The sequence below is a fragment of the Vulpes vulpes genome, chromosome 16, assembly GCF_048418805.1.
Source record: "Vulpes vulpes isolate BD-2025 chromosome 16, VulVul3, whole genome shotgun sequence".
NCBI lineage: Eukaryota > Metazoa > Chordata > Mammalia > Carnivora > Canidae > Vulpes > Vulpes vulpes.
The window spans coordinates 5329529-5345315 of record NC_132795.1 but is presented as its reverse complement, the minus strand read 5'-3'; the positions used below and the strand labels follow the sequence as shown (position 1 = coordinate 5345315).

The following is a 15787-nucleotide window of genomic DNA, read 5'->3' as shown; positions in this document are numbered from 1 at the left end:
AGTTACTTCAGTTCTCGCTCTGGTCCAACAGTGTTTAGGGCAAACTTTGAGGTCAGCATGTGAAAGCCTTGTCTGATACAGAGCCCAGCTGTTTATGGGGACTTTGCTGGGCTGCTAGGTGAGGAGGGCCTGCAGAGAGGGTGGGAGCGTGGGAGCTTTTGTCCTTGGAGGAAGTTGACCCACCCCTGGACAGACCTCCCCAGGGCTCCAGACTGTGTACTGGCCCCGTTCAGCATCCTAGATTCTATGGCTCTAACAACTTAAATAATTTTTATTACAAAAGGAAGAAAAGACCAAAACGTCCCCAAAATTCTCCCATGGGCTTCCCCCTCCGCGCCAATAAATAAGGTGGGGGAGACTGACCGGAGGGGGTTAGGGGGTCACGGTTCAGCAGAAGAGGGAGCTTAGCCTGGGCCGGGGCAGGAGGACATCCAGCCCACTCCCCTGGTCCCGGGTACTATGATCACATTGACTGGAACACAGAACTCTGCCCACTGACAGCAACAGTCTCTGGATGTGTCCCAAGGAGTGTGGCCAGGGAGGAAGGTCATGCCTCAGGATGGCCAGGCTGGCTGTCCCACCCTGCGGCCTTCTCAGTTCTGGGCAGCAGGCGTTGAGTCCAGCCAGCTCCCTGCTGGCACCCAGGGAATCTAGCAGCATCGACTGAGGTGTAAGCCCACCTAAGAGGGGCCTAAGACAGATGGAATGGGCCCTCCCCACTGGGGGAGGCAGGTATGAAAAATTAAAGTGAGACCTGGCTGGGTTGGCCCCATGGTGCCAGCCTCGAGGTCTTTAGAATAGGATAGACCAGCCCCTCCCAACCAGCTTAGCTTACAGACAGCTCTGTCACTATATTGAGTTGGGGTGGTCGACGCTGGCATGGCCCGGTCAAGTTGCAATGGTGTGTCTCTGTGAAAGAGGAGATGGTGGGAACCTTGCCCCCCAACTCAGATCCCTTCCATGACTAGTGCCCTCCTGGCAAGGAGGACTTTGGACCAAATTAGGCAGTTGCAGGAGGGCAGCGAAGGAGTCTTTTCAGCTCCCTGGCCCGGCCATGCCCAGCGAGTGGAAGCTGCTCTCTTCCAACAAGAGCCGTCCCAGGCGGTAGAGCAGCTGGGGGTACCAGTGCACGCCCTCTCCCGGGGTCCAGCTGCCCCACGCCAAGCTGTGAAACAGTCGCAAGGGCCAAAAGGCCAACTGAGCCAGACGGTGGTCAGCCACAGCCGCAAAGCAGGAAGCCACCACATCCTCCACCACCAGTGTCCCGTGCCTTGTTAGTGGGGCGTAGGCTCCAAGGGCCACATGTGTGGAGACAGCTGCCACTCGGGCAGGCTGCAGGCCTGGCACCCCAGCCACCAGCACATACTGGCCAGGCTGTACTTGGCTGGCAAACGTGGCCCGGAAGTGGGCCGCTGGTTCTGTGTGGTTGTTGGAGGTGAAGAGCAGGTGGGCGGGCGTGAGTGCCAGGCGGCGCGGGGGGTCCTGGGTCTCGATGACCTGGAAGGCCCTCATCCTGTCTGGCTCACGATCCAGGAAAATGAGCACGTCGCTGAAGGTGGGGTTCCCATCCTCCCCCATGGCCAGCACCCGGTCTCCAGGCCTCACGGCTGACAAAGCCACACGTGCCCCACTCTCCAGGCGCACCTGGGCTCCAGCAGGAAAGCAGCCACCTGTCTTGGCCGCAGCTGAGTGCTCTGTGGGAAGAAGGGACATGAAGGTGTTACTATTGTGTCACAGCACCCCTCCCCAGAGCTCTTCGTGCTCCCGGAGAGCCCCCATCACCGTATCCTGACTCTGCTCTGCGCCCCCTCCCCACTGTCCCATGAAGCCTTGAACCCACTCCCCACCCCCCAGTCTAATCCTTCGCCAGTGAGAGGAGCGAATTGTGGCACCAAGACCTAGGAGTGAAAGGAAAGGGTCCTTCTGAAGGCCAGGTGAAGCCCCCGTCAGCTCTCAATCCTGACAATGCTGTGAAGCAGCCAGAGAGGCCAGGGATCAGCTGAGCCAGACGGTGGTCAGCTGTGACTCAGCTGCAGTCTCATGGAGAAAACACTCAGCTCCTCTGGGGTCTGGATGTCCCATGATTTCTCACTCCTTGCTCAGGCACTCCCCAAAAATTGCCCTCTCAGATGGACTCCCCAAGTTCTGTGCCACAGCTGGCCCTTGGAGTCCATAGAGAAGAGAGAGAGCCTCAGAGTGAATGGTCAGACCAGGGCATGGCTCAGTGGCAAGGGTAAAATCACCATCTCCGGTTCATGTGCTGGGTCCTTATATGGGGACAGGACACAGGGGCATTGGGGAGTGGGGTGGAGAGCAGTGTTGGGGGCAGGAATAATGACAGAGGTGGCCACGTGGGGAGCTGCCACCAGACCAGTGTTCACCGGTGAAAGGTGGACGTGTCTTGAAGTAGATACAAGTGGCAGGAAAGTGCTGGAGGGGAGGGTGGGGACGGGGTCCCCACTGTGTGCCCAGGTGGGTTTGGGAATCGTTAGCAATGGGCCTGGTCTCAGTGTGCCAGGTCTTCAAGTGTGATTACTGCCTGGTGCCAGCGTGGAGGGCTGTGCCCGCAGCCAGGTGGGGCCAGACGGGCAGTCACGCAGGAACCATTTGAAGCATCCATGACTGAGTTCAGTGTAGGTGACAGAGACGCTGACAAGATCCGAGGGAGGGGCAGGGCCCCAGCGCCTGCCCATTCAGATCAACAAGGCGGCTAATCTGGGAAAATCCATTTTATTGAGTCCATTCTTTATTCTGGCCCTCGTCACTGGCTTTGCCCCAAAATGTCCAGCTTCAGGGCCCTGAGGGAGAGGTTGGGGACGCCTGCACCCCCAGAGGAGCATACAAAGTGCCCTAAAGGGGCTGACCTGCAGCAGGGCTCTGGGCTCTGAATCTCTGGGCTCCTGGCTCCTGCTGAGGCCACTGCTGGTGTCTGGGCACACCCTGGCCCCTGGCCCCTGGTCCCGCCACCCGCCTCCATTCTGAGTCAGCTGAGTGGGGAGGCCATCTCTGTCACAGCCTGGCTTCCATCTGTCCAGCTCGCTCTGTCTTGCACCTCCTGTGGCAGGCTCTGGACTGTGGACCGCAAGGTCGACCCCCGGCCGCGCTGGGAGAGGGCCCTGTCTCCCTAGGCTCCTGCCATGAGCGCTACCAGACACGGGATGAGCAGGTGGTCACAAGCAGCAGCGGGGAGCGCCGGGGACGTCCTCTTCCCTGGGGTCCCCTCCTCCATCCCCTGGCCGGCCTCTTCACCTTCCTGGCAGCGGTGAGCCCTGTGCCTGCCCACGCCCTGCGGCCCCGGCCCCGGGCCCAGCCCCCAGGCAGCGGCTCACCAGACTTGACGGAGCAATGCACGTGGGCCTTGGACTCGTAATACACCCAGTCGAAGCCGGCCTCCACTGCCAAGCGCGCCAGCAGTCCGTACTTGTTGCGGTCGCGGTCCGAAGTGGTAATGTCCACCGCTCGGCCCTCGTAGTGCAGCGACTCCTCTGAGTGGTGACCGTCCTCGTCCCAGCCTTCGGTCACTCGCAGCTTCACGCCAGGCCACTGGTTCATCACTGAGATGGCCAGAGAGTTCAGGCGGTCCTTGCAGCGCTGTGAGAGGAAGGCGCGGGGAGTTAGGGGGAGATGCTGGCCGCGTGGGGTGGAGGCACAGCCTCGCCCGGCCTCTCCCAGGGCATCCGCTGGAGTTGGGAAACCAGGGAGGGTGCTCTGCTCCCATCCCGTAGGAACAAAGAGCCCTAACTTGCTTCCTCGCATTCTAGCATCTGGCTGTTCCAGGGACCTGGACCGCATGGTGGCGCCACAAATCTGGAGGGCGCAACGGGGAGGTGCACCCTTGGGCGACCTTCTCCGATAAGCGGCCCCTCCCTCCGGCGCGCTCTCTCCTCAGACCCAGGTACTGATCCCTCCACAGACGGGGCTACACTTTTCCAGTGCCCAGTCCCTCCGTCCCACCGTGGCAAGGGAGCCCCGAAACCGCCCTGGGCCCGCAGGGTGGGAGTGGTAGCGGAGCCGACTGCCTGCGGCGGGCCTGCTGGGCGTGCAAGGCCGAAGGTGCCCAGTAGGTGTCACCGTAGCCTCAGGGCTGAAGCCCCCCCGACCCGGGTGCCCGAGGAGCAGCAGGTGCAGAGCTCCCCAGGAGCGCGGGGGTGTGTTGGGGGGAAATCCTGGGCGGCGGGGATCTCTCGAGAGCCACAGAGTTTTCCTGCTGGGACTTAAGATCCCAAAGCGTCCTGCAACCTATCCGAGGATGCGGAAGCCCGGGAACCTGAAGCTGGTGGAAATGTTAGCGCCTAGCCTGGCCAGAGGGAGGGGACGCAGAGCGCCTCCAGCTGCATCGGGCGCACCGGCAGATGATAATCCCAGGCAGCGTTTTCCCCAGTCCAGAGCCTCCAGCACCTGTGCGCCGCCCCTATCAGGGAAGGGACCCCAGAAACCCAGCCTCTGATCTCAGCGAGCCAGCTGCACGCCCTGGCCCACGTGGGGGTGGGAGTAGAGCCGCCCCTGGGGGAAGGACGGGAGAGCTCCGCCGTCTGTGATGACTCCCCGCCGGCCTGCAGCCCGAAGGACCCTGCAGTTGACGGGGCAGGGCGAGCGGGAGAGGGGGCCCTTTCACAGTCCTCAACTCAGGTGTGAGGCTCCGCCTACCCACCCCACCTCGGGGAGCCCGGCCCCACAGACCCTTGGACTCGGGACTCCCGGGAACCAACGACGGCTACAGCCCAAGGCCTGGCCGCCCCCGGGAGCAGCCTCGCTCTGGGCGCTCACTGCCCGGGGAGGGAGCTCCGCGTGCTCCTTGCCTCCAGGCTTCAAGCACCCAAGTACGGCGGCCCCGCGGGCCCCTGCTCCCCGCCCCTCTCCCCCTCCCCCGGGTCCAGAGCCGGGGCGCGCGCTGTCAATGATTGCCCAGCCCGTGGCCCGGATCCTTATCTGCATTCCTCGGCGCCCGGCCCGGCCCGGCCACCAGCCAACCTTCGGCCCCGACACCGGCCGGCCAGCCCCGGCGCCAGGGCGCAGGCTGAGAGCTGTGGTGGAGCCGCTCTTCCCAAAGCACCTAGGGAGCGCGCTGCCTGCCTGCGGGGGGAGCCCCGGGAGACCCCTGAGGAAGGGGACCCCCACCGCGGAGGAGAAAGTTTGCTCCCCAGTGCGTGGGCTTGAGCCGGTCCCGTTGGGAGCTTGCCGAAACTGGCTAGCATCTCCCGGCAGGCATCCTGGCGCTCCTTTTTCAACCCTCCCGTCCCCGCCACCAAGCCCAGGGATCCCCCAAGTTCAGTCCCAGATCCCGAAGTTCCCGGCACCCCACCCTTAGCCGCAGCTGAGCCGCGCAGCTCCCGGGACAGACACGTGGGCTCGCCGGGCAAGTTCCCTTTCCCACCGCCTCCCGCCCGACTCCTCCCGCGGTCCCCAACCCCGGACCCAGGGGGCACGCGACTCCAGGAGGGGCAGCGCAGCGGACCGGGAGCGCGCGGGGAGGAAAGGCCCTGTGCGCCCGCAGCTTCTTCGCCTCCGGGGTGCCGAAGGGCTTCGCAAGGAGAGGGGCGCAGCGGTGCGGAAGGTTAGGCCAGCAGGGACTGCGCGGGTCCCGGAGGCGCAGGAGGCGGCCGGGTCGAGGTACCTCCGGGGGCCGCGGCCGGCCTCAGCGGCCGGGCCCCCGGGGCGCAGGGGCTGCCGCCACCCGGCCGGGGCGCTCGGCAGCGGGGAGCTCTTCTCACGGCCTCCGCGGGTCCGCGGCCGTCCGCGCTGCCGCCGGGACCCCTGGCCGGCCCATCCCGGGCAGCAGGCGGCCGGGCTTGGCGAGGGGGCAGGTGCCAGGGGGCGTGCCGGCCGGTGGAGAAAAGGTGCCAGGGGGGCGGGGAGGGCCGGGCAGGTGGCGGTGCTTCGGCGGCGGCGCCCTGCGAGGGCGGGTCGCGCTCACCTGGGTCATGAGGCGGTCGGCGCCCGTGTTCTCCTCGTCCTTGAAGATGATGTCGGGGTTGTAGTTGGGGGTGAGCTCCTTGAAGCGCTCCGAGCTGCGCGCGATCTTGCCTTCGTAGCGCCCGCTGGCGCCCAGGGTCTTCTCGGGCACGTTGGGGCTGAACTGCTTGTAGGCGAGCGGCACGAGCTTGCGCGGCGGCCGCCGCCGGCTGCCCACCACCCGGCCCGGCCCGCAGCCCCGCGCCGCCGGCACCAGCAGCAGCAGCAGCAGCAGCAGCAGGCAGAAGCGCAGCCGGGGCCGGAGCCGGGCGGGAGACATGGCCGGGGAGCCCGGGCGGGCGGCGGGCGAGGGCGCCTGGGGGCCGGTGGGCGGGCGAGGCGACGCGAGCGCTGCGGGGGCTCAGGCGTCCGGGTGGCTCCGGGGGGCTCCAGGCGGGGGCGCCATGGGCTGCGCGGCGCGGCGCGGGGCCGGCGGGACTCAGGTGCGGGGCGGGGGCCCGGGGCCCTGGCGGGTGGCGGCGCGCTGTCCCCCTCGGCGCCTCGGCTCTGAGCTGCCCGGCTCGCCCGCCGCCAATAAATAGGCCGGCCCGTTTGTTTTGGCAACGCGGCGGCGGCGGGGGGCGGCGGGCGGCGGGGCTGCGGGCCGCCGGGCTGGGCTGGGCTGGCCGGGCCGGCGGGCTGGCGGGCCCCGCGGTTAGCGCCCCGGCCCGGCGGTCAGGCGGCTCGGGCGGAGCGGGAGCTGCTGCCGTCTGCGGCGCAGCCCGGGGCCGAGTGAGAGGGGAAATGGAAGGGATCCGGGCTCGGGCCCCGCGCAGACCGCACCCTACCCATGTCCCTGCCTCCTGTGCGCTCGACAGCGAACCTGCAGCAAGGGCGGCACAGCCTCCTCCCCCTCGGGCGGGCGGCCCCGGCACCAGCCAGCCCTCGTCCCGCTCGCTCCTCCGCCGTCCGCCCGCCCGCTGCCCTCGGCGCCCCCTGCGCTGCCCGAGCGCGCCCTCCCCGCCCGGGCGCGCCCCACCCCGCCTGGCCTCGCCTCTGGGCTCCCCGCGGCTCCGGGGTGCCCCGCCAGGCGCAAACCTCCGGGACAGGAGCTGCCACCCCCACAGAGACCGCAACCCACGGCGCGGCCGGACGCGAGGGGCGGGGGGCAGTGGCCGGACCGCACCGCCGCCTACGGTGTCCCCTGCGGGGAAGTAAAGCCAAGAGGCGGGAGGCCGCTCCTAACCTGGCGCCCCACCCTGGCCCTGGAGACGCGCCCTCTCGGCTCGGCTCGGCTCGGCTCGGCTCGGTGGACTGAATTCTCTACCAGCCCGGTGCACATCCCACGGCCGCAGGGTGGGAAGCTGGGAGTGGGGCGTCCAGCCTCGCCCAAGAGCCCGGTAGGGGTTTTTGAGTTGGAAACACCATTAAAGCGAGCAAAATGAAGTTGCAAAGGGATGGGCCAAGGTGTAGAGAAGAGCAGCTAAATGGTGACGTCAACAGAATGCTGGAGGAACTGACCCCCGCGGAGGCGACAGGGGCTTGCTAAGGGCCGCACCAAGGACCCAGAGCTGTTGGCACGCAGGACAATTACTCTCTTAATTCCACTTTATAAATTAAAAAGGAGAGAGGCTATGCAGAGGCAGCCAGAGAAGTGAACATGGATTGTGTACGTATTTCAATATGTCATTCGAGAAAGCTGAATGAATTCGGGTTTATTCTGCTAAAACAAGAAAAGGCGAGTATGGTAAAAACAAATGCCACCATCACAACAAACGATATGATCTGGTTGCAATCTATCCCACAGGTTCAGTAGAAGTAGGAATAAAAAGGTTAAAAGGTTCTCATTCCAAGAATACTAACACGCTAAGTACCGTTTTACTGCTCCGTGCCATATACACAGAAGCTATTAGACATTATTATACTAAGTATTCTACTTGCGTTGTCTCATTTAAACTCACAACCCCAAACAAGCTATTATTATTATTCCCAGTTTTCAAATGAAGGTTTTGAAGTTCAGAGAAGATACACAACTAGCTTCTGGCGGGGGACCAGAGAGGAATTCAAATCCTCTACCTTTATCCACCCTGGGGTCTGACCCCAGAGCCCCAGTCGTCCCCCCACCCCACCCCACACGTGCACAGGCTTCTATGTCTTGCGGAGCCAGTACAGCCAGGGTTTTGGATGGTGGTGAACTTTTCACGGATGTACTCACATTTTCTCTGGATCGATTTTGTGGACGGAAGTTCAGAATTGAAGGGGACTTGAGAGAGTGCCTAATCTAAGCACTTCATTTACAGAGAAGGAAACTGAGGCCCACAGAAGGGAAGTTAGGATGACGCCACCAGGAATAGAGTGGCACGTCAACTTGGATACAGAATGGACTGTTTCTTTTCCTTCCCTTTTTGCCCCATGTTCCCCACACTGGGTTTCTTCCTTCCCTCGTATTTGGATTCTGTCTCCCAGTCTCAGATCACTCTGACATTGTTTCTTTTCCTCAAAAGTTCTCAAAGAGCTTCCAGGAATGTTTTTTGGGGTTCAAAAACTATCCCTGCAATATTACCCACCCGCCTCCCTCTCTCCCGCTCAGATTTCTGGGGCAGACCACTCAGCCAGGTCAGTACCTCTCTCAATCCAGACAAACAGGGGCCCTCTTCTTCTGGAGCTCTAAAGAAGACAATCCCATAGGATCCCAGGGTCACCTGTCCCAATGTGTTATGTAATAATTTTCTACAGAAGCTTTGCCTTAAGTTCAGTGTCTCTTTCTTCCTCACTCTCTAATGCAAATTCAACTCCTTTCCCTTTTTTCTGGCTTTAGAGATTAGGGCCATTATCCCACTTACTATCCCATAGGCACGGTCTCAAAGAGTTGTTAAATTCACTTTCAACCTTCTTTTCTCCAAGTAAAAGACAATTTAAGATTCTCTTAGAGGCTCTAACTTATATCAGTCTGTTGACTTTGCCATTCTTCCTGTCACTTCTCTTCTGAAACTGGGACCCTGTTGAATACAAAGCTCTGGTAAAGATCTGATCCGGTGTCAAATAAGCACTACGCAGTGCTGAGGCAGCTTGGCATCTGGGGGTGCTCCGACAGCAGCGACAGCAGTGACAGCAGCATAACCTCTGTGGTTGAGATTGGGCTCCACCGAGTCTCACCCCTCCTCCACCTGGCTAACTTAGGATGGCGATCAGGTTGTGTATTGGGAGAAGCAGATGGGGGGAGGGGGCTAACATTCATCAAGTCTTTTCTCCATGACAGTTACCTTAAGCACTTAGTCAAATCTTCACAATCTCCCCTGCCCTCTGTGCTGTGGCAACTATTATTCTCATTTTACAAACCTACAATTCTAAGGCTCTCAGAGTGAAGTAGTTTGTCTGTGGTCCCACAGTCAAGTTTTGAACCCCGGAGCTTCTCCACTCCAAACTGAGCACTTTTTTCTCAAGACACAGTGGTGGTTCAAGATCTGAGTGTCAAATTTGGATCTGCATCAGTCTAGTAGCATTCAGTGGAGGGAGGGAGAGAAGAGAGCAGAGAGTGGAAGCATCGTAATTTCCATGGTAGTGATCCTGCAGCACTTTAAATCTGAATTGGGGCCTAAGAACCTTGGAGACATTTCTTGGTTCCCTATGTTCTTAGCTGCTCAGTAGATGTAGGGTAGCTTTTGAATGGGGCTAATCCATGAGAGGTGGCAAACGAAGCCTGGTTCTTTTTCTGGTCACTGCCAGGCTCCTGCCGGTGGTAAAACTAAAGAACCAAAGTGTGCCACTCTGGGACCACCGATGGCCTGGAGTTTGATCAGCAGCAACAGAGCCTGATCAGGGCACCTCACATCTGAGTCCTGGGCCTATTGGTAAAATCACTTGTCTTCTCCCACCTTTTGACCACTTTTACTCCTCACTCATCGGTTTTGGACAAAGTGAAATCTATTTCCTTGGATACTATCATTCATTTTTTGCTTACTAGAGTGAAAGTTGGAAAAAAATAGACTGGAAAGAAGGGGGGGGCAGGAAAATACACCATAGAACCTGATCATTAAAAATCTGTTGGGACACCTGGCTGACCTGGCTGACTAGGTCGGTAAAGGATGGGACTCTTGATCTCGGGGTCATGAGTTCAAGCCCCATGTTGGGTGTGGAGATTACTTAATTAAATAAAACTTTAAAAATTTTTACTATCTGCTTATGAGACTGCTATATGGGTATATTTCCTCAATCCTGAATTTAACACTATAGTGCAAATATGGTATACTTATCACCATATATTCATATAAATGTATAAACATATGTGTATGTATATAGATGTGGGTATATCTACAGATACACACAGATACATACTGTGCTGGTCCATGCTTCTATACTCAACTAGTCTTTTTCCTCCTAATCATGCCACTTGACCAGATCAATCCTGCTCTAAATCCATGGGTGCTGAGCCACAACCAGACAAGTTTCAGGAATGCAGTTAGTCAAATATCTTCCAATGACTCAGCTCACAGCAGCCCTGGTTCATAGAAAGAGCACTAGGCCTGGAGTTGGCAGATTTGCACCTGAACATGGTCTCTGATACCTCCTAACTATGTGGCCTTGGGTAAGTCACTTGACTTCTCTAAATTTTAGTTTTCCCCTCTATAAAGTGAAAATCTTACCACTTACCTTGTAGGGTTGCTGCGAGGGTTAAAAGTATAAGCTGTAAAGTACAAGCCTTATGTGTCATTTGTTTTTATCCTCTGCTGGGTTCACTAGCAGCGGATAATGATTCCTATCACCTATCTAGGGGGAATAATATCCATCAGGAGGCTAATGCATGTGTGTCCTGAGACAGTGGTGGGATTAAGAGGATTCTTTCTATTAGGGAGCATCTACTTTGTGCATACTAGTGTGATAGGCACATAAAGACAGAGAATGCAAACAGAAAGTAGAAGACACAGTTGTCCTCAAGAAATTTACTATTTAACCTAAAAATAAATCATGAAAATAAAAGACAGTTACAAAGCTGTGAATGCCACTCATGAATGGGTACAGAATAATGCATTATAAACTAGATAAGTTGATAGATAGGGGCCGAGAAGGGAATGGAATTAAGAAGCGATTAGCCTGGGATCTTCCTTCCCATTGGATTCATCCCACAAGTTGTCTAAGTTACTTAACTGTTGAAATGTTTTCCATCATCTTTAGATCATTTTGACATCCGTTTCATAGCTGCTTCAATTCCATATGATGAAGGAGTTAGACCTCTTGAAAGAGATTGGTTTTGAAGGAGGGAAAGGAATGCCTGAAAAGAATGAAGAGGATACTCAGCGACAAGCAGTGGCCCAAGCACAGATGATGGTACCAGCGATAATGAAAACCCAAGCTGGATGATCCAGTAAAGGAGGAAACCCCACTGTGATCTGATGTAACTTTCACAATGGCCTTATGAAATTGACACCATTATCTTCATTTTTACGAATGAGGAACTGAAGTTCAGAGCTTGTAAGTGAGGGAGTTGGAGTTGGAATCCAGACCGGTTTGACTCCATAATAATCCCGTTTCTTCGTGATTCCTGGGGCAAGCATGCTGGGTTGTTGACCTCTGTTCGAGACACTCATTTTCTCTCTAAATCTAAGGGACTCTTTTGTTACCTTCATTTTGGATTTTTAAGACCTCATACTCTTTGACCATTTCCCCAACGGGTTGAGATCACTGACTTCTGTTGATTTTTATCTTAAGTAGGCTGTTCGCCTAATATGGGAGTCAAACTCACAGTCCAAGATGGAGTTCCAGGTTCTACTGACTGAGCCAGCCAGGCACCCCTCTACTATTGATCTTTTGAAGAGGTCAGCAACTCCACCAAATTTGGCGCATATACAGAGGTGGAAGCAGGCCTGTCTTTCAAGCCTCAGCTCAGTCCAGAACAACATATTTTGGAGATCCAATTAGAGCCACTCAAATGCTTTGAAAGCTGGCTATTGCTTAGAAATGGGAATGTCAAGTTACCTTCACCCTAACAATAAGCTCATTACAAGGCACTTCAGAGAGATTCAGGCATTAAAGACTTTGCTTTGATAACTTTGAAAAGGCAGGAAAAAGTAACAAAATTAGTTATAAAGAGAATTTCCCTCCTCAAATCAGAAACCAAAGATTGTGGGAAACTCTTATAGATTGAAAGACATATATACAAATATATTTTTATATGAATAATAACATGTTTATTAACAAATTAGCCTTACTTCAACCCCACTGTCTCTATTTGGGAAGAAATTAGTTGCTTAAAGATAATCTTAAAAATACTCATTCAGGAAAGGGTACTACCCTTTTAATTCTCAAGCGGTGATCTTGACATGCCTGTTGGCTTTCTATAACTGGGTTTGGATTGGCCCACCCTCACTCTCTCACCAGTCTCTCTCGGTACAGCTAGCGCCCTAAGGATGCTGGGGATGTATAGCCAAAGAAGCAAGAAGGTATCCTGTTACATTTTTTTTAAATATATAACTTGTGTTCTTAGTTTCTGCAAAATGACAACATCATTCCGTTGTGGTTCTAGCTAATATGATGACATTCAACCCTTACTCTTGCCTTATGCCTGGTTGCTCCAAACAAAAAAGATTACATTCACTTATGTCTACAGGTTTCTAAAACCACTTCAAGATACTGCTGGTGTGGAGGGGTATGTGTGTGTGATCATCTTTCTGCATATGTTCACTCCACAAGTATTTTTGAGCACGTATCAAGTGCCAAACACTGCAAGAGATGCTTGGGATGTGGGAGAACCAGAAACGCAAGGCAAAGATTCCTGCCCTTATGGAGCTGTAGTCTAGTGGGGAAGCATTAGGAATACTGACAATTAAAAATAATGGAAGTGCATGATGTATCAGGGGAACCCGAAGGACCATCCGCACAAACCGTAAAAGGGAGGAAAGGGATTGAGTGGGCAGCCAGCTTGTGGGGAGGGTGTGAGGTTGGGAGGCGGGTCACTGGTAAGTAGGGTGGTCGGTGGAGGTCTCACTGGGCGTGACTTCAGGCAAGACCTGAAAGATGTGAGGTCTTCAACCAAGCAGATGTCTAGGGAAGAACATTCTAGGCAGAGAGAACTGCATAGAGCAACGGCCTTATGTGCTTGCATATTAAGGAAATAGCAAGGAACCCAGAGTAATTGAAGATGAAGCTGGGGGAAAATGGAGGAAGTGTGGCTTTCTATTTGCTGATCATAAGTATGATCGTCCAACTATTTATAACGCTCATACCCAAGATAATTTACCCTTTAGAGAGATTTATGTTTGACATGTAAATATGGACACAATATATATAGTCAAGTAGGAATAAAAGCAGATAATAAAACAGTATTTGTATATATGATTCTTTTAAACTTTAAAAAAAAAAAAAGAGTGACCTAGGCATGGCTTTCACTTTCTACTTTACACAGTTTCACAGGGAAAAAATCTATCCCTTCACTAGCATCTTTGGATTGCGGGCTTCTTGAAAACAGGAGCTGGCCACACAGCAAGTAGCATAATGCCCCTGTTGATGGGGATGCTGGTGAGTAAGCCCTCAATATATACAAGCTTTGAATTAATGCATGTTTTAATTGTGCCTGTTTCTTGTTGAATATGGGCTTTTCTATCTCATTCCTGACATACTTCCTACAAACCTGTGCCTTTCTTTGAATTCCTTTGTAATGTTTTGGAACTGCCTTGTTGGACTTTCCCATTCACGGTCCTAGATATGTAGGGCACAAGGTTTAACCAAACAACCTGGCTTCTTACATCTCCCTTCCTGATCAGAAATACAGACCGTCCTCTGGAGCTTCCATTGGGGATCTTTCTTCCCACCGAATTCTTTCCACTAGCTGTCCCACTTACTGAATGGCTAAAATGTTTTCCATCATCCCTAGATCATCTTGATATCCAGTTTCATACCTGCTTCAATTCTCTCTGATGACGGCCATAAGATTCCTATCCAGAAGCATACATACCTCTTGGATTCTTACTTCCAAGAACTATTTTCCAGATGTCTTTCTGGTGGGAAACTCAGCTTCTACCAAGCAGTTCCTGCTTTAAAATGGCTTTGGTGAGGGGTGCCTGGGTGGCTCAGTCTGTTAAGTGTCTGCCTTCAGCTCAGGTCATGATCTCAGGGTCCTGGGATGGAGCCCTGTGTTGGGCTCTCTGCTCAGCGGGGAGTCTATTTCTCCCTCTCCCTCTGCCCCTGCCTCTGCTCGTGCACTCTCTTTCTCTCTCTCTCAAATAAATCAATAAAATCTTTTTTAAAAAATAAATAAAATGGCTTTGGTGAATTACCCTGAATTGCCACATAGCACCCTAAGTGAGAAAAAGTGAGTAACATCAAATGCTCCCTCCTGTTGTTCCATCCTCGCCCTATATGAACTGATTAAATATAGTTTCATTTGGCACAATTCTGCTGTTTTCATTCTTCAAATCCTAAAAATGCACCTACACTTTGACCGTTCAATAGTCCAAGGTGCTGGATCTGGGCCTCACTGTACTTCACCTCATTGACTAGTGACACCTCCAAAAGCAGGATGGCTGCAACTTGTGCCCAGTGCATCCTGGGTGCGTGACAGCCATGTACAAACTCAAAGGTGGCCATTTCTCACGCCAGGTGCCCTGGAGTCTTGCAAGAGGACAACGTCCTCTGCCTTTGGCAGAATGTACCACCATGTTAATTTTCCCTTTAGCACAATTCAGACACTGCATCTTCTTTTGATTCCAAGTGCCATCGTGCAGGCCATCTATTCCTTCTGTCCTCTTATTCTAATCATGTAAATTATCCTGCCACATTGAATTGGTATTTATTAAGGAGAGCAACACAATGGACATAACCACCAGCAGAAAACCCCTCCAGTTGAGGTATCAGTATCACCTCCATACGTCATCAGAGTATTACTCTTTACATGGCTGTCATATCAGGTTACTAACGAAACAGAAATCCTTGTTGGCAATTCCTCTTCCCCCAACCAGGGCCTTCCTACTACTCTCATATGTGACACAGGACCCACTGGTATTGCTGTGTGCCCTGGCAGCGCCAGGCAGCAGTCATAAATGAAACTGGCAGTCTTGCCTCCTCATGTGGCAGCAGGTCTTTTTGTCTTGAACAAAGGATCTCATTACCCCCCAGAACCTCAGCAGTATTGCTCTTGACCCCTGTCGACAGACCTAGACCCTGCAGGGCTTCCCCCTATTACCCCCACCCCGCACTCCGCCCAGCAGCTCCAACCCTGTACACCACCCTGCTTACCCTTCAAGGCCTGGGGTGGTAGGGGGAAAGCAGGATGGAGAACTAGTCAAGAGGATTACCCTTACCCTACTCCATTCTCCCTTCTCCTGTCACCGATTTCTGACCGGCTGTCGATCCTATCAGGGGTCCATAAAGCGAGGAGGACTCTGGCCCGGGAGAGGGGGGTAGGGGTTAGGCAAACAGGCCAGGGAGGCAGTTGGTTGAAGTTTAACCACAATATTCTTGGTCTCTATTGTTTTGAGTGAGGCCCAATATTTCCACAGCAGGATTATAGGATCTGATTAACCATGTTAGACAACAATGCCGAGCTGGGATGGGCTTCCCCTTCCAGCTGCCAATATGAAAAAGTAAATATAACACCCAGATTTCAGAAGGGACTCCCAGCAGCCCCCAAGCCCTACTCCCCAATTCTAGCCCTGCTTCTGTTCTGGGTCCCAAAGTGAGGGGAGGAAGAGTGTGGCACTGCATGCTCCTTTAACTCCTGGCCCTTGGCCCAGCAGGACAAGTAATCCTGGCACAATCTTCCCAGGTGAGTCAATGGCTGTGTGCTCCCCACACCCTGGAGTCCTTCCAGCGCCTCTTCCGGGTTCCCCTAAGCTGGCCCAGACTCTCAGGAACCCATGAGAGTTAGGTGCTGAGAGGCTAGCACTCATTCAAAGTGTCCAGG

General features: G+C 54.8%; 1 protein-coding gene and 1 long non-coding RNA gene across 2 annotated transcripts; both read right to left on the bottom strand.

Annotated features, from left to right (window-relative positions):
• Positions 1–251: 251 nt before the first annotated feature.
• IHH (Indian hedgehog signaling molecule) lies at positions 252–6616 on the bottom strand. The gene is made up of 3 exons (XM_026002025.2): positions 5915–6616; positions 3330–3591; positions 252–1694 (listed from the first exon to the last, which is right to left on the bottom strand). Exons 1-3 carry the CDS (start codon positions 6230–6232, stop codon positions 1036–1038), a joined length of 1239 nt encoding a protein of 412 aa, XP_025857810.2. The 5' UTR covers positions 6233–6616; the 3' UTR covers positions 252–1035.
• A 4201-nt stretch (positions 6617–10817) lies between these two features.
• LOC140595841 (uncharacterized) lies at positions 10818–15251 on the bottom strand. The gene is made up of 2 exons (XR_011997745.1): positions 15186–15251; positions 10818–11161 (listed from the first exon to the last, which is right to left on the bottom strand). It is a non-coding gene; the product is annotated as an uncharacterized lncRNA (long non-coding RNA).
• Positions 15252–15787: the final 536 nt, after the last annotated feature.

What these genes read in the sequence shown, in the direction of transcription:
- IHH (XM_026002025.2), bottom strand. Translation starts at nt 6,232, where the DNA reads ATGTCTCCCGCCCGGCTCCGGCCCCGGCTGCGCTTCTGCCTGCTGCTG. An exon ending in CCGACCGCCTCATGACCCAG is followed by an intron (nt 3,592 to 5,914) that starts GTGAGCGCGACC and finishes TTCCTCTCACAG; the next exon opens with CGCTGCAAGGACCGCCTGAA. An exon ending in GCATTGCTCCGTCAAGTCTG is followed by an intron (nt 1,695 to 3,329) that starts GTGAGCCGCTGC and finishes TTCTTCCCACAG; the next exon opens with AGCACTCAGCTGCGGCCAAG.